The 17,041-nt window shown below is 51.9% G+C and overlaps 1 protein-coding gene and 1 long non-coding RNA gene across 2 annotated transcripts; one reads left to right on the top strand and one right to left on the bottom strand.

Annotated features, from left to right (window-relative positions):
- The first annotated feature begins 1,375 nt into the window (after positions 1–1,375).
- Positions 1,376–5,339, top strand: RMI2 (RecQ mediated genome instability 2). The gene is made up of 2 exons (XM_082713978.1): positions 1,376–1,712; positions 4,108–5,339. Exons 1-2 carry the CDS (start codon positions 1,397–1,399, stop codon positions 4,254–4,256), a joined length of 465 nt encoding a protein of 154 aa, XP_082570104.1. The 5' UTR covers positions 1,376–1,396; the 3' UTR covers positions 4,257–5,339.
- A 4,134-nt stretch (positions 5,340–9,473) lies between these two features.
- LOC309854723 lies at positions 9,474–11,100 on the bottom strand. Its single transcript, XR_014306387.1, has 2 exons — positions 10,838–11,100; positions 9,474–9,803 (listed from the first exon to the last, which is right to left on the bottom strand). It is a non-coding gene; the product is annotated as an uncharacterized lncRNA (long non-coding RNA).
- Positions 11,101–17,041: the final 5,941 nt, after the last annotated feature.

Here is a 17,041-nt window from a genome sequence, read left to right as displayed (position 1 = left end):
GGATATTTGTTGTTATGGGAAAATGTTATTATTAAGAGAAGAATTATAGAAAATTTTATTTTTTAAAAGATTTTACTTATTGGGGCACCTGGGTGGCTCAGTGGGTTAAAGCCTTTGCCTGCGGCTCAGGTCTATGATCCCAGGGTCCTGGGATTGAGCCCCACATCGGGCTCTCTGCTCAGCGGGGAGCCTGCTTCCCCCTCTCTCTCTGCCTGCCTCTCTGCCAACTTCTGATCTCTGTCTGTCAAATAAATAAAAAAAATTTTTAAAGATTTTACTTATTTATTTGAAACAGAGGGAGAGATCACAAGTAGGCAGAGAGAGGCGGGAAGCAGGCTCCCTGCTGAGCAGAGATTTCCTAACACAGGGCTTCATCCCAGGACCTGAGCCCAAGGCAGAGGCTTAACCCATTGAGTCGCCCAGGTGCCTCAGAAAACATTTGCATATCAAAAATATGTATGTATATATGTATATGTATATATATATATATATTTAAATATGGATGTTAATATAATCAAAAGTTAACAGTGGATATCTCTGAGTGATTTTTACAATTTGTTGGGTGATTCCAGATTTCCCTTTCTAAATGTTCTACAATGAATGTGCATTTCTTTTGTAAAAAATATGTTTTAGGTTTTGGATTATTTTGTTTTTAAAATATAACAATAGGGGCGTCTGGGTGGCTCAGTGGGTTAAGCCTCTGCCTTCAGGGTCCTGGGATCGAGTCCCGCATCGGGCTCTCTGCTCGGCGGGGAGCCTGCTTCCTCCTCTCTCTCTCTCTGCCTGCCTCTGCCTGCTTGTGATCTCTGTCTGTCAAATAAATAAATAAAATCTTTAAAAAATAAATAAAATAAAATATAACAATAATCAAGTAATAGTAATAAAATAATAAAATAAATAATAAAACAATAATCAAAATAGTAGTAAAGGGGGCAGTTTGGGCAGCCGTCTCTGTCCCTCAGCCCGGCCTTCTCCCTTGACTCGGTTCTTCCATCATTCCCAAAAAGCATGGGCTCACGCTACAGTTCCTTCCAGCATCGATTAGTATTGATGAACCTCAGAGTAATCCCGCCATGCGAGGCGACGTAAATACGGGCATTGTCCGGGTGCCTTGCATGCACAGCAGGTTTTGAGATGCGCTGAAACAAGTTCTTCTCCCTCGTTCATTTATGTATTCTGTGGTAATTGGCTTCGCCCATTCATTCACAGCTTGGGAACGTTTATTTACTTGACGCACGCATGCGCACTCCTGAAGGCTGGAGGAGGCCGCGGGACCGGGAAGCCCCGCCTCCCGGCGCCGACCATTGCTCCGTTCCGCCAGAGCGTCTCTGATTGGTGGCCACGGACCGGGCCCCGCTGCCTATCAAAGTTGGCGGGAAAGCGGAGGCGGGGCAGCATGGCGGCCGCGGCGGCGGCCGCGGCGGCGGGGGACTCGGCTGCCGGCAGCGGCCCAGCGGCCGTGCGGCTGCCGCGGTCACCGCCGCTCAAAGTCCTGGCGGAGCAGCTGCGGCGCGACGCGGAGGGCGGCCCGGGTGCGTGGCGGCTGTCGCGGGCGGCGACCGGCCGCGGGCCCCTGGAGCTGGTGACCGTGTGGATGCAGGGCACGGTGGTGGCGGCGGGCGGCGGCGAGGCGCGGCTGCGGGACCCGAGCGGGGCCTTCTTGGTGCGCGGCCTGGAGCGGGTGCCGCGCGGGCGGCCCTGCCTCGTCCCAGGTAACGGCCCGTCGCGGACGAGGAGCTGACCCTGGTTGTGGGCGGCCGGAGGGCGGGGCCTGGCCGGTCCCCGGCTGGTCAACCGCCGCGGTGCCCTTTCGTCCTGTTCCCCGCCCGCGGCCAGGCTGACCTGCTGATTAGCCTCCCCTGCAGCCCGCTTAGACGCCGCAGGATCCAGACGCTCCCCTAGATAGAATCTCCGGTGGAGGGACCACCCCCCCCACATCGGTATTTGTAACAAGCCCCTCCCCCACGGGTGACCTTTTTCCCCTCCCCCATCAAGTCTTGGAAAACGCTGTTAAGAGGAAGCCTCTGTTCATCCCTAACGTCTAGACTCGAGTGTGCCTTCCTCCTGGAAGCCCTCCCTGACTTCTAGGAATGGAAGCTCTCTGGCACCTCCCCTTCGTGGAACTGCCTTAGGCTGTATAGTTATCAAATGTTTGCCTCTTAAATCAGCGGGGTCCTCAGACTTACCCTGAGGGCTTGTGACAACCCGGAGGTCTGGGTGAGGCTGAGAATTTGCCTTTCTAAACCAGCTCCCTGGTGTCGCCAATGTGGATGGCCTTGGGGCCACACTTGGAGAACTGGAGGACCAGGACCCTTTCTGACCTCTCTGACTTCAGCTCGAGGTTGAATTCCTGGCTCTGCTTTTTTTCCCCCGCTGAGCCTCCTTAGAGCACTTTTCTTAACCGTTCTGAATCTGTCCTGCTTGGGTCAGAAAGGGGCCTGTTGTGTGGCTTCAGTTGAAAAAAAAAAAAAAGAAGGTCTTAACACAGCTCCCGGCTCACAGTGAGGTTCAAGACATTGTGCTGTCCTTACTATTATTGAAGCACACGGTCAGCAAACCACAGGCTGCTGCCTCTCCCAACGGCCACGAGCCTTTTTCTTTTCTTTCTTCCTTTTTTTTTTTTTTTCCATTTTCAGATGGTTCAAAAAACTAGAGGATGATTTCATGACATATGGAAAGTATAAGAAATTCAAGTATCTGGAAGGGCCAGAGCCACATTTGGGGAAAATCGCGGCCCCAGCGGGGTGGGGGTAGTTGCGGATCAGCGAAGAGGAAGCCGCTGGAGGCGGGCCTACTGGAAATGGTGTGGTCCAGGCCAGCGGATGAAGGCCTGGTGTAAAGGAGGGGGCGTGGTGGGGCCCAGGAGAAGGGAGACGGTGTGGAGACAGTGCTGGGGGCAGAGAGGGTGTGGGTAGGATGAACCCTCCTAACCAGACTGTCTCATCGCCGGAGGAGGAGGTTCCTTCCAGCCTGCTCATCGTTCTAGCCGTTGGTGCCCTTGTGTAGATATCCTGTTACGCTCCCCTGGCAGGGATCTCCTGGTCTTCCTTGGGTCTTGTCATTCTTTTTCTGAGGGTTCTGACTTTACCAGCACTGGAGAGTCCCTTGGGAGGTATTGGCAAAGTATAGTTTTAGCACTCGCTCCTATCACCGAAGAGCTGCACGTTACTTGCTCAAGTAGAATCTAGAGGTGGGTTCAGAGGAACCAAATTACATCGTGCATCGTGCAAGGGGTAGCCGTCCAAAGAGGCAGGTGTCAGCTTGCCAGCCTTCCTTCAGCCAGAGCCTGATGTCGGTGGAGGGGGCGGGGGGGGGGGGGCTGCGTGCGAACTCAGCCCTGCTGTTAGAAGCAGTGTGATTAAAGTAGCCTCGTAAGGGCATGCAGTGGGGGCTGGCAGGGTGCCCGTCCTTCCTGCTGTGTTTGGGGTTTTTTACACAATTGAGTTTTTTGTGGTTAAGCCTGGCCAAGTTTTGCTTTCAAGGAGAGCCACTTCCCCAAGGGAATGGGAAGAGAGTCGTGGTTAATATGTCATGAGATCATCCCAATGGCAGCCCGTTCTCTTATTGATTTGCCAGCATGTGCCTGGCTGGTGGCAGGGATTGGTCCCTGGCGGCTGGAACAGCAGGGTGGCCTGGCGGGGTGCTGTGGCCTGCCCAGCTCTTCTGGGCATCAAGGGAAAGTCAGATTTGCTTTGGGGCAAATCTGGAGATATCTTTGCAGAAAGAGGCCTGCTCCTGAGCACAGAGATCAGCCACATACCCTGCGGCACTGGGCAAGAAACAGAGATAAGAGAAAAGCTTGGGGCTTTTGCCCCTGCCTTAGAACAGTTGAATTATAACTCCTAACTCCATTGCGAGTCTCTTCCCTTCCTTAGGCATGATTGTTTCGTGCATCATGGTAGCTTGCTGCAATTTTATTTTTTGGTTTTTAAACCAGAAGCCAGAGTTAAACATTGATATCTACTCTCCATAGTTTTTTGGTTTTTTGGTGTGTGTATGTGTGTGTGTGTAATTTGCTTCTCTGATAAAGTTAAGCTCTGAAGGATAGGGGTCTCTGTTTTGGTTTTGTATCCATGCGAACATCATCCCGGGCTTTTCTTCTTCTAGGGAAGTATGTGATGGTAATGGGAGTGGTGCAGGAGTGCAGCCCTGAGCCGTGCCTTCAGGCTGTGAAGATGACAGATCTCTCCGATAACCCCATCCACGAAAGCATGTGGGAGCTAGAAGTGGAGGATTTACAGAGGCATCTTCCATAGATGACCCTGGAACCCTTGCTAATAACAACAGGAATTCTGAAACAATTTAGGTTCTTACACCATGTAGATTTCACAGGTAGCATTCCGCGTACATTTCTCATAAGTTTCTCCAAGATGCGGTACATTTCTCATAAGTTTCTCCAAGAGTTTTGCTTTGGTTGACCAAGGGCCCAGAGGTGGAATTTCTGTGCACTAGGACATTTCTCTTAACTTAGCCCTCAATGCCCCTTGCTTTGACGACTGTAGATGAAAAGCAGATGTGTGCTCCTTTTTTTTTTTTTCCCCTTTTGGTTGATGTGTGTTAATGCTCTTTAAAGCACGCAGAAATCTCATGTTGCATTTTCCAAGTTTTATAAGTGATGGTTGTTTTTCCGTTGCCGCTGGGACCATGTTTTTACGATGTCGAAGTTGAATCTCGCTCATTGCCTGCGTTGATTAAACTGTGGTTGTGGGCTCAGAAACGGACTGCGTGAAATGGGAATGACATCATGGCCCGCCTCTTCTTCCATCAACAACTTCCATGTCCAGCGTGCAGGTCAAACAGCGTTTTCCTGCGGCGGGCACCCAGCAGCCTCTCCAAGACAGCTCACTCTTGGTGCTTCCGGGGCCTCCAAGCCATTAAGGTACATTTCCTGGAGATACCGAGGGTTAACACCTGCCGCTCTTCCTCTCTTGGAGCTGTTGAAACACTCAGAAAATGTCTTGTGAAACTAAAATCAAGATTGAGAATGACTTTTAGGCATTAACCAGACTTCTGCCTCGTAGCTTCTGGTGAGACGCCACAAGGCAGCAATGTCCTGGTGCAAAGGTTTTGGGACTTTTTTTTTTCTCCTTCCAGTTTTACTGAAATACAATTGACATATGGCATTGTGTATGGGGTACTGCCTAAGGATTTTAGAGTTCTAGCATTTTCTGGACGGAATGGCTTTTTGTTGCAATTATGTTCAGGGTGGGTTTCTGCTCTCTTACCGGTGCCTGTTTTTCCCAAGACTGTAAATATCAAGGAATTATATTCCTACACTGCTGTACAGTTTTGTTGGGTTATTGATCTTCTACCACTAATAAATTATTTTACATGCTGTATTTTTCTTTAAGATTTTTTATTTACTTATTTGAGAGAGAGAGAGAGCAAGGGGAAGGGTAGAGGGAGAAGCAGACTCCCCGCTGAGCAGGGAGCCTGATGTGGGACTCGATCCCAGGACCTTGGGATCACGACCTGAGCTGAAGACAGATGCTTAACCAACGGAGCCACCCAAGCTCCCCCTTTTTTAAAATAGACTATTTTGGGGGGCACCTGGCTGGCTCAGGATCATGGGTTCGAGCCCCACATTGGGTGTGGAGTCTACTTTAGAAAAAAATAGATTACTTTTTAGAGTTGCTTTAGATTTATAGAAAAAAGGAGAAAGTACAGAGTTCCCATGTACCCCATCCCGCAGGTTCCTCTCTTGTTAATACCTGGCATTGGTGGGTTACATTTGCTATAGTTCCGACACCACACTGATAAAGTATCACTACCTCAAGTCCGCAGTTTTCATCGGGTTCTTGCTTTGTGATCCCCGGTTCTGCAAGTTTCTCAAAGACAAAATATTGTGTATCTTCTATGACGGTGTCCTACAGAATCAGAGCACCGGCGTGAAACTTCTCTGTGCCCTACCCACCAAGCCCTCCCTCTCCCTCGACCCCTGGCAGCCGCTGATCTTTCTACTGTCTCCATAGCTTGCCTTTTTCCAGAATGTCTCACAGTCGGAGTCCTACGGGATGTCGTCTTGTCAGACCGGCCTCTTCTCCCTTAGCAGTATGCGTCTAAGCTTCCTCCGTGTGTCTCTGTAACTTGGTGCTTATTTCTTCTTATGGCTGAGTGATGCTCCGTTGCATAAATATCCCTTAGTTTACTTTTCTACTGAAAGACCCCTGTCTGAATCCAGTTTTTGCCAGTTATTAATAGGGCTGACAGAAACGTTTGTGTGTGGGTTTCGTGTGGACTCAAGTTTCCATTTCTCTGTCGTAAATTCCTGGGAGTCCCACGGAAGCCTGTATTAGCTTCTGGGGGAAAATGCCGGGCTGTCCCAGGCCACTCAGGCTGCTCTCACAAGATGCCATTGACTAGGGGTTTGGGGGCTTGAAAACCACGGACATATAATTTTTCACGGTTCTGGAAGCTTTGGCGAGTCCAAGATGCCAAGATTAGGGTGCCTTTTACTGTTCGTAGATGGCTGTCCTCACATAAGGGAAGGGGTAAGGAGCTCTCTGGAGCCTCTTTGCTGGGCAGTGATCTCACTCGTGGGGGCTTCACCCTCATGACCTAGTCACCCCCAAAGGCCCCACTTCCAAATACCATCCCACTCAGGGTTAGATTTCAACGTAGGCATGTGGCAGAGGGGACACGTGCTCCGTCTTTAGCTCCATCCTCTGGACCAGCTGTACCCCTCCACTCTTCCATCTGCCGTGTATGAGCGCGTGTATGATTATCCTATATCGTCACCAGCCCCTGGCATGGTCAGTGTATTTTGGTGTTTTGGATTTGCTAGGCTTCCCCCCACCCCCGATACTAGTTCTATTTTATTTTATGTTTTGAAACTTCTAAAGGCAAGGCAAATCAGAAAGCACCCGCTGTCTTTTATTACTGATCTGAGTTCATGGACTGCTGAAAGCTTGGTTTCGAGCCAGCTCCCGTTCAAAGTTTGGGAATTTTTCGGGCCCAGTTACTGAGTTGCATCAGTAGCTTTGCAAGGGGCGGACCTGAACATGAGCCGTTCTCACGTCGTTACGTGTGTTGTGTGACTGTGAGCAAGTTAACTAACGTCTCTGTGCTTTACTTAGCTCATCTACTAAAAATACAGATTTTCCTTAGCGCCCGGCGCCGATAGAGGAATAAAGGAGGGTGCACAGAAATCACATGTCTGCGTACCTGGTACACGGCAGGCATCGAGTGATTGTTTCTGGGAGCAGGAGAGAGTTCTTCGAGCCACTGACTGCCTTTAAAAAATTTTTTTCTAACGAATAATTTTAGATCCCCCCAAAAATGGCTGAGAAAGTACATAGAGTTCCCATGCACTGCAGCCAGTCTTCTTTATTATTAACATCGTACGTTAATGTGGCATATTTGTGACGATTAATGAACCGCCACGGAGATGTTATTATTAACTGAAGTCTGCACTTTATTCAGACTTCATTTCTTTTTTTTCCTAACGTCCTTTTTCTGTTCCAGGATCCCGGCCAGGATACCCTGTTATATTTAGTCGTCGTGTCTCCTTAGGCTCCTCTCGGCCGAGCCCATGGACCAGTTGCTTTGATTACACAGATATTTAATTCCAACATAGTCCATGGGATCTCCGGTACAGGACCCTCAGCCTAAAACATGATTTCAGAGTTGCTGCGGGGCTCCCAGTTGGAGTCCTCGAGCTGGGAGTGTGGCCGGCTCCTTGACTTTCCGCCCAGAAGTCCGCCCTCCTGAGCCTTGCCCACCACCCCCCGCCCTTCCCCAAAACCCACTTTCCAGCTAGAAAATGGAGTGGGCTGCCCAGAACCTTCTCATCTCCCTGGGGTTTGTCTTCACCTAACTTTGGTAAATAGTGCCCCGTTGAGAAATGCTGATTTAGCTGATAGGGTTGCCTGGGCGGCGACCTCTGTCAGAAGTGTAGGAGGTGGGGACCAGAGGGTACCTGCACTTTTTCCGACAGTCCCGCAGACTGCCTGCCGCTCCCAGGGGCTCCTGCCGCCCCAGTGCGGGGGCGCGAGCCCTTGTGGTTCCCCCAAATATTAATAGCTCTCACCGATTCATAGCATTTCCTCCTTGACACCGCTAAATGAAAACGCATCTCGGTTGGGGCTTTTAGTTTTCAGGAGCCAAATCACAGTCGGTTTATCAGCAAGCACCTCTCCCCCACTTCCCCACCAGATGAGGACAGGCTGTGTGCGCTCCCGCCACCCAGCTTCCCTTTTGAAATGGGCTCTTTTCTAAGAACTGAAAATAAGCACCAGAGGCCGTGACTTCACTTTTCTTGGAACTGCTTTACATTAGAAGAAGAAACACACACACACACATACACACACAGACACACACACGCCTTCATTTAGCTGGTTTTGGATCACTGAGTTCCCTTGTCGTTCCTGCTGTGTCTTCTTGTAAAGCTGAAGTTTTACCGCAAAATTCTGATGCATCAGGTGAGGCAGGAAGAAGCAGGAAGCCCGTGAAACAGTCGAGGGTGCTGGGTCCTGGCTGGTTCCAGTACGATTTAATGCCGGAGGAGGGCACGAGCAGGGATGGACACACTGTGGGGTGACGTTCAGATCCCCAGGGTCGCTGGCATGAGTGTGTGACCCCGAGAGCCGTCAGGCCACCAAATGGGCTAGGGCTGGTGTCACTACCCCCCAGGCCACAGTCCAGATCACAGAACGGCTCAATGATACGGAGAAAAAAACCGCACTTTTCAGCTACAGTGACCTACATTATTGTAGCCATGTTGGAGCCGGTGCAGGAGGAGGTCTCCCAAGAGCCCCTGCCCACTTAGGATATGGGAGATCGAGGCTGAGCCACACCAGGGGTCCAGTCCTGGTCCTGCCCTTTCCTGTCTAACCTTGCACTTGGAGGGCAGTCTCTGAAGTGGAGCTAGTTCTTCCCTCACAGAATGTTCGTGGGAACTGGCGTAGATACCTTTCTCAGTGGGGATCTCTGTAGATAGGCACATACATGGTTCTGAAATCGGCTCTTGGTATCTCTGTACCCATCAGTGGAGGCTTTCCCCTGGTGTGATCGTGGCTTATCTATCTCTGCCCCGTGCGGGGCCTTGCAAAACCGACGTGGGCTGTCAGTAAATTGGGGGGGTGAATGGCCACATTTTAGGTCAGAAGACGGGTTCCACAGGGAACAATGCTTTTGAGTTGACTCTTGGCACACAGCAGTTTTCCAATGAAAGGAGCCCTTCCAGGCCAGGCCTAACAAAAAGCACCCTTTGACTTGAGCACCTGGCTAATGTATAATCAACCCTAGGGTGCTTGCTAGAATGTTGGAGAGAGCAGGGCGTTCTGAAGTACAGACAGCTTGATGCAAAAAAGGCTGGAGGAAAAGAAAAGAGACAGCTGAGCACCACACCACACCCCACCCTCCCCGCCTGGCAAATGTTTGCACTTTGGGCAGACTCGGAAATTACAGTCCCACAGGAATCAGTAAACCTGTCTTGATTTTTAAAAAAAAAAAAAAGCAAATTCAACCAGGAGTTGCATGCCAGGGACTCTGCCAGATTTCCCCTCTGTTACCTCATTTTATTGTGTCAGTGCCTCCCGGACGTTCATTTCCTCCTCCCCGACCCACCCACCCTGGAAAAGGGATGCAGTGCCTCTCCCGAGAGCATCTAGCCAGCAGCCTGTGGCAGAGACAGGTGACGCAGGCCTGCTGATGGTCCCACGTTGTAGGGGAGGTGGCCGGCGCCTTCTTTCTGAGCTGGCTCTTCTCCGATGAAGTCCTCAGACCCATTCTGGAAGCTCCTGGTCTTTCCACTTAGGTGCTGGCTCCCCCTGCTGGCCGACCCCAGACACCGCTGCCCTGTGCTGTGGGAAATGGGATACCTGCCTGACCCGCGTGGAAAACCACAGAAGGAGGCAAAGGAACAAGCTGGGGCCATGAGAAGCTCACAGCTGTCCACCCTGGGAGTTGTGACCATCGTGGCCAAGCCATCTTGGGGGTGTGTGGTGGGAGACAGTGTTGGACGGGTTCCAGTGGCTCAGCTTTTAAACCCTTGCCCTATTGCCTATTAACTGGGTGACCTTGGATGAGTGGGTTTCACTCCTCTGAATCCTATTTCTGCCATCGGTACAGGGCGTGACTTGGGGTCTGAGAGGTCGTTCACGTGGGCGCTCAAAAAATGTTCACTTCATTGGTCTTTCTACCCTTAAGCACTTGCTGAGCACCTGCTGGGTTCCAGGCTCTGGGGACCCGCACAGTGACCAAAAGAAACGTGGCGGCTCCCTGTGGAGCACGGTGTCCGCACATGCTTCAAATCGCTGACCTCCCACTCTGCCTCCTCTCTCCGGCTTACAGCCCCACAAGCCTCTGTGGTCAAATCGGGTTTACCGGGATAGCCTCCCCCATCTCAAGGCCTTTATCTAATCACATCCGCAAAGTCTGCAAAGGTAACATTCGCAGGTTCCGGGGATTAGGACTCAGACCTCTTCGAGGGAGGCATTCTCCCTACCCAGTCTGCTCTCTGTTCCCCCCAAATTGTATGTCTGTCCCAAAGGCAAAGATGCAGACCCTTGGACCAGAGGCCCCGCGTCTTCCCTAAATCTCTTCTCTGAGGTAATCTGGGTGTGCTGTGGGCGGGCCCTGGGTGTAACCCATCCTGAGTGCCGCTCCTCTCTGTCCAAGAAACCAAGCTCCTCCCCCACAATGGGTGGGTGACAACCCGGAAGGGACGCGGTCAGGTTCTGTCTCTAATCCAAGGGACCAGATATCCAGGCAAAGATGGTGAAGAAGAAGAAACAACGAAGCCCTAGCACATGGAAGTATCTAACTACTGGGCATCCCTTTCTCCTGAGCAAGTAGGGAAAGGAAAGGAGCTTCTTTCTAGAAGCTCGGCACCTACCTCTCTGGGGCATGGGGAGAAAGTGGACCCAGCTGTTTCCATCAAATAGGTGGGGCCTGTTTTGGAAAGACAGCCAGGGCCAGACCCCACCTTGGCGTCTTCCAGGGCACGGCTGTGCAGCCTTTGGGTGCCGAGACTTCCTCCGAGTACCTCCCAGGCCAGGCGTCCCCACGGGAACCTTAGGGCCATCGCACGTGGCTAATTATCAGCCCCACCTGGGCTGCCTTGCACCTCGTCTCTCCCCACACCTTTAATCAGAATTCGTGTGGGCAGGGCTCAGGAAGACGGAAGCATGCAGAAAGCTCCCCGGTGAGTCTTATAATCAGCCAAGGGTAGCAGGCCCAGATCTACGGCTTCCTGGCGGGGGGGACCTGGGGGGAAGTCAGAGCTGCCCGAGCTTGGTTGACGGCTCGGGCCTTTTGCCTTCTCAGATGGGGCCCCCGGAGTCCACAGGAAGGGCAAAGGAAGAACTTGGGAACCCTGGAGAGCGGGACCGAGGGGGGCACCCATCCCCCAGCTTCCGTGAGGAGGAGGAGGAGGACCAGAGGATGGGAAAAAGCCCCCGCCGAGGAACAGGGCTGGACCACTGCTGCTGAGGTGTCCTAAGGTAGTGATATCAAGGCTTTTTTTTTTTTTTTTTTTTTTTTTTTTTTCTGATTTAAGAGACAGCAAAGGGAAAGGGAGGGGTAGAGGAGAGGGAGCCGCAGAGGGAGAGGGAGAAGCAGACTCCCTGCTGAGCAGGGAGCCCCACACGGGGCTCAAACCCAGAACCCGGGAATCATGACCTGAGCCGAAGGCAGACACTTCACCAACTGAGCCACCCAGGCGTCCCTCAGCTCTTCTGTTTAAAAAGTGAGTCCGTCTGAAGGAAAAACGTAATGTGAACCACAGTACCGGTGGTCTATGAAGGAGGCCTGTGTTTGGATAGCCCATTCCCTTCCCTTGACCTACAACAGAGCCGGGTGGTCCCGTGCAGCAGCCGCTAGCCTCGCCACGCTGTGGAGCGCTTGTCCTGCATCCGGGGCTGCTGGTAGGGTTGCCAGATTTAGCCGACAAGTACAGGACACCTCCCATTTCCTAAGTGTGTGTCGTGCGCGGTGGCTTCCTTCCAAAGAGGACCCGGTGGGAAGGTGTAGGGGAGAGGGTAGCTTTCCAGTGGAGAAACCTGGGCCCCCACACCTCAGCCAGGTGACCAAGGCGAACATCAGCTATGGTAGGTCCTGCTGAGTACGGTTTGTCCTTGGTTGGGTGTGGTGAGAACGACCCCTTCCCAATGCAACCTTGCCTCCCCACGCCCAAGCCCTGTTTTCCGTCATGAGAAAAACCTGAGACACGTCCCATTTGGTGGGCATTCAACAAAATCCCTGCCCAATACTCCTCAAAACTGTCAAGGTCCTCAAAAACAAGGATCGCTTGAGAAATTGTCGTGCTCAGGGCGAGGTAGGACCACAGCCACACAGGTGGTTATTAAGAGCAGGCGAGGCCTAAGGACACCGGACAGTTCAATGTCATGTGGGATCCTGCAGGGAGGAAGGGCACAGGCCAAGAGGAAGTCTGAAAAGAGTACGCAGTTCAGTTAATAATGTCTGGACAAGGTCTGCTTGCAAAAAATTACCATAGAACGTAGGATCTACGTTCTATCCGCCTACCAATAGGCGGATGTGGGGGTGAGGTAGTTAGGAACTGTCTCCTTTTGTCACAATTCTTCTGTAGATCTAAAACTGGGGTCCCCGCCCCCAGAAGTGGCTTTTATGAATTAAAAATACAGGCTGCCCAGGTAAAGTTGAATTTCAGATAAACTAGTACTCTTGGTGTGTCAGTATGTCCCGTGGGATATTTGGGATTTAGTTATACTAAAAAATTGTCCATTGTTTATCTGACTTTCACACTGAACTGGGTGTCCTGCGTTTTGTCTGGCAATCTTACCTAACTGAATTCCTAGTTGTTGTTGTTTTTTTTTTAAGACTTATTTATTTAAGAGCGAGAGAGCGAACAAGCACAAGCAGGCAGGGGGCAGAAGGAGAGGGAGAAACAGACCCATTGCCAAGCAGGGAGCCGGACGTGGGGCCCAATGCCAGGAGCCCGGGATCAAGGTCTGAGCCAAAGGCAGATGCTTCACTGACAGCCACCCAGGTGCCCCTGGTTCTTAATCCTTAATGGATTTGACTGTAAACAGCCTTGTGCGGCCAGTGGCTACAGGTGGTTCGGGAAGCAGAGATCTGGGTTCTGTGGCCCTGAGGTCGGCAGTGAGAAAGCAGGTGAGGCCCTGGAAACATCTTCTAATTCCAAGTCTGGTCTTCTTAACTGCACTCACCTGGTTCCCGCAGAGGAGGACCAGTGCTCTGAAGGTGCTGGGAGCCCAGTGGAGCAGTGTGGGGCCTCCAGGAGCCCAGGAGAGGCACGGGAGAGCTCGGAGTCTCTGCTCAGTGTGACAGCTTGAGACCATGGCTTAGGGACCGCCAGACCACGTAACAGATTGCCACGGGCTCAGCAGCCCAACTGAAACAGCATGGTTGGGTTTTCTGCTCAAAGCCTCACTAGGCAGAAATGAAGGCATCAGGCCAACTGAGCTGTTAGCAGGAGGCTCTGGGGCGCGTGGGAGGAAATATACTTTGAGGCTCATTCGGGCTGTTGGTGGAATCCAGTTCATTGTGGTTGCAGGACTGTGGCCCCCGTTCCCTCACTGGCTGCAAGCTGGGAGCTGCCCTTAACCCCCATTCCTGGCCCTCTCTCCCCCCACCCCCATTTCAAGCCAGAAACAGTGTCACATTCCTCTTTGGTTCCCAGTCCTCAGTTTCCCCCTCTGCGCTCTAGGCTCCAGTTGGAAGCATATCTATGATAAGGTCAGGTTGGTCTGCCTCAAGGTCAGCTGGTCTGGGACTCTGAGGACCTCCCCAGATTCCCTTCCTAGCAATGGGTAGATTAGGGTTGGGTTGAATAATGGAACTGGGTGTCCACACCAGGGGTGGGCATCTTGGGAAGGCATCCTAGAATTCTGGCCACCACGAGGACCTGTGACATACAACCACAGAAGGGATAAAGGGTTCTAAGCCAGACCACATGGCTCCCTCACCACTCGGTGTGTGGGACACCTGGGACACACGGCCTCTATGAGCCTGTTTCCTTGTCCGCAAAATGGGAATAAGCATGACCTTGTTGAACTCTGATCGCCGATTCGTCTTGGTGCCCCCCCCACCCCCCGCTCTGCCCGTCGCAGGACCTGCCTTGTCTTTGTAGGCGTGAGAATGGCGTTTTCCCTGCTTTCCCCACACTCTTTGCTTTTCTGGCTTGCGACAAGGCTCTTTCAGAATGAGCTCACTGGCTTGGGCTTGGCAGGCTGGACCAGACTTGGCATAGGAGGGAAATGTCGGTGAGAAAAAAAATCTGTTTGAGAAAAAAAATGGATGCATGTAGTCCAATGCGTATCCCATTCCAACATAAACATAATTGCACACGTTGGCGTGTGTTAACGAGCCCGAGGTAGGAAATGTTTGGTAGGTCTGAGCAGATTTCCATCTGCTCCCTTGCCGCATGGCTCACGGAGGATGAGACTTGGGGCTGTAGCGATCTGGTGGAGGCATTTCTCTGCGAGCCTCCTGTTTGTTCCATGGTCATGGGCCTTGAGAACCAAATGTGCCCGAAAGCCCTGTGAACTTACTAATGGAGAAAGACCAAGCAAGGGATCTTGGGTAATATGAAAGCCAGTGGCCAGTTTTGCGCAAGTTCTAACATGGGTGGTTTATAACTAATTGGAAAAACATGCGTCTTCTCGGTTGACTTAATCCTTTCTGTAGTGCCCAGGACTTAAGTGTTCCCAGAAGGCTTACGGGGGTGTACTTGGCTCCCAGGGTGGTCCCCACAGCTCCACAAGGGACAGAGAGCTTATGCCTACGTCTCAGGGTCTTCCTCAGGTGTACTGCCCACTCAGTCTCAGGGAGCAAGGACTCTGCCCGTCGCCAGCTGTCTTGGCTAGGGCATGGGACTAGGTCAGGGATAGCAGAGAGGAAGGACTCGTCCTGGCTTTAAATTTAGCCTTCAGAGGGAAAGGTTCTGGAGGCCAAGTTTGGGGTCCAGGCAGGAAAAGGAAACAGGCAACATTTAAGTCCTCTCTGACCCGAGGAAGCCCTCACCCTTCGATTAAGAAGCGCACAGTGTTGGGTCCTTCCATCCTTCTGCAAGACCATCTTCAGAGACACAGAAGCAGACTGTCCTACTTTCCCTTCCTAATTGGGGTTCTCTGTTCCCAGGGACAGATGAGCTGGCTGGGCCCTGGGTTCCCCAGTGTCCTTCAAGAGAAACCTCCATCAGCAGAGTGGAACTGGGCCCTGGCCAACCCCACCAGCAACTCTGGTCCAAGCGCTGCAGAGGCCAACGTGTGATCTCAGCCCCCCCCCCCCAGGCCAGAGGGACCCAGAGCGTCCCTGACCCAGCTTGGCCAGCTGGTCTCTGTCCCTGGGCCTCCTCTCTCAGAGCCACTGGGTGGTTTCAGAATGAAATGCAGCGTGTGGAGCTCTGCCCCCAACCCCTCCCTCGTCACCACAGCGTCTGAACGAGGGGGGTGCCGACCAAGAGGTGATCCTGTTATTAGAGTTATAAGAGTTTGTGGTTTCCTCTCTTGGTCTCCGCTTCCTTCCTGAAACCCCAAGAGAGCTTTCTCAGGAAAGGAAGGGCCTTTCGGATCAGGGAGCCCAGCTGGGAATGGCTGGTCCCAGTTAGGATGGCTAGCTCGAGCCCGGGGTGACCAGCTTGAGGTATGGGCTTGATTCACCAGGGCCACTGAGACACAGCTGTTTCAGCTGGGCCAGCTGGGCCCAGCCAGTGTGCCAATGTCACCTTTGTTCAACCCTGGGAGCTGTTCCACCATTGGGGGAAAAAAAAATGTTGTGGAGACTTGTCCTGCTCAGGACAGGCCGCTTCCAGGGACCCCATAAGGGCAGCCTGGGTCCTTTGCCTACCAGGAGTTTTTAGCTCAGAATGCATGTGTACGAGGGGAGTGTAATGGACCCACTCTTGTGCAAGTGGGGTCACGTTCTTGAAGGCTCTTTTAGGAAGTGGCTACAGGATGGTTATTCTGAGGCTAGAGATTGGGTGCCCTGTTTGGAGGGCTCTGTGGCTGGCCAGCCCCTTGCTTTATGGAAACTCTGGTCGGTTTCAGGCACCTGAGAACCTCGGGATTAGTAGCTTTGAAGCAGAACAAGTTACATAACTTCTGGGGCCCAGCCTAAAATGAAAATGCAGGGCCCCTGGATCAAAACACTATTAAGATTCAAGATGGTGACAGCGGGGCACTGGGGCAAGCATACGGGTGCTTCTGAGGGCAGGACCCTGACTCTGCAGCATGCACACCCATGAAGCCAGATGTGGTCTGGAGAGCGAGTGCGTGGTGGGCGGCTGGTCTGAGCACCCAGATGGATTTGTTCATCCCGACATCTTTTTTGGGCTGCCAGCCCGTGGAGACTAGTGACATGAACAGGACTTGCCCTAGTCGAGGCTGAGAGGCTGGTTGGGTGTGACATGCAGTGAAGAAAAGGTAGGGACCACTGGAGGGGGACAACAGATGCTCTGGGCCAGGCAACATCTTTTCTCTAGAATGGAAGGTGCCTGAGCATGGACGCCTGACATCATCATCTCTCACAGGGCTCAAAGCAAAATACAGAGGTCCAGGCAATGTGCGTTGAAGCCACCACCCCCTAGGTCATCATGTTCTAAAACCACCCGTGCTTTTGGGTGATACAACTTTTGTTATTCCTATCAGAGAAAACCGACCCAATTGACCCAATTCGAAAACAAATCCATCCCTGCCAGGGGACTTGACTACATGTGAACATGGAAGTGTCACCCAAAATGTGATCCTTGCTTCTTGTTTTCTTTGCCTTCAGCCCATAGCCCCAGGCCTTCCTGCAAACGTTTTGCCCATGGCCAACCCTGGCTTCCATTGTTCCTAATGAAGTCACTGGTCATTCTTCCTGCTGTTACCATGAGTGGAATGTCTTCTTCATCAGCAAGCTGCTTTTAAGATTTTTCTCCTTTCCTTCAGTTTCCATGAGTTTATGGTGTGTCTAGGTGTGGTCATTGTGTTAATCCTGTTTGGGATTTGCAGAGTGTCGTGGACCTGTGGATTGATATCTTTCATCAATTTTGATTAATTACTGGCTATCATCCCTTAGGATAGTCTTCTAGCCTATTCTTTCTCTCTTCTTCTCG

The sequence above is a fragment of the Mustela nivalis genome, assembly GCF_964662115.1.
Source record: "Mustela nivalis genome assembly, chromosome: 19".
Classification (NCBI taxonomy): domain Eukaryota; kingdom Metazoa; phylum Chordata; class Mammalia; order Carnivora; family Mustelidae; genus Mustela; species Mustela nivalis.
This window is presented reverse-complemented; position numbering and strand designations above follow the sequence as displayed.

Bases quoted from the DNA above. Each gene is read 5' to 3' on its own strand.
- RMI2 (XM_082713978.1), top strand. From the start codon at position 1,397: ATGGCGGCCGCGGCGGCGGCCGCGGCGGCGGGGGACTCGGCTGCCGGC. The intron at 1,713-4,107 runs GTAACGGCCCGT...TTCTTCTTCTAG, and splicing joins GCGGCCCTGCCTCGTCCCAG to GGAAGTATGTGATGGTAATG.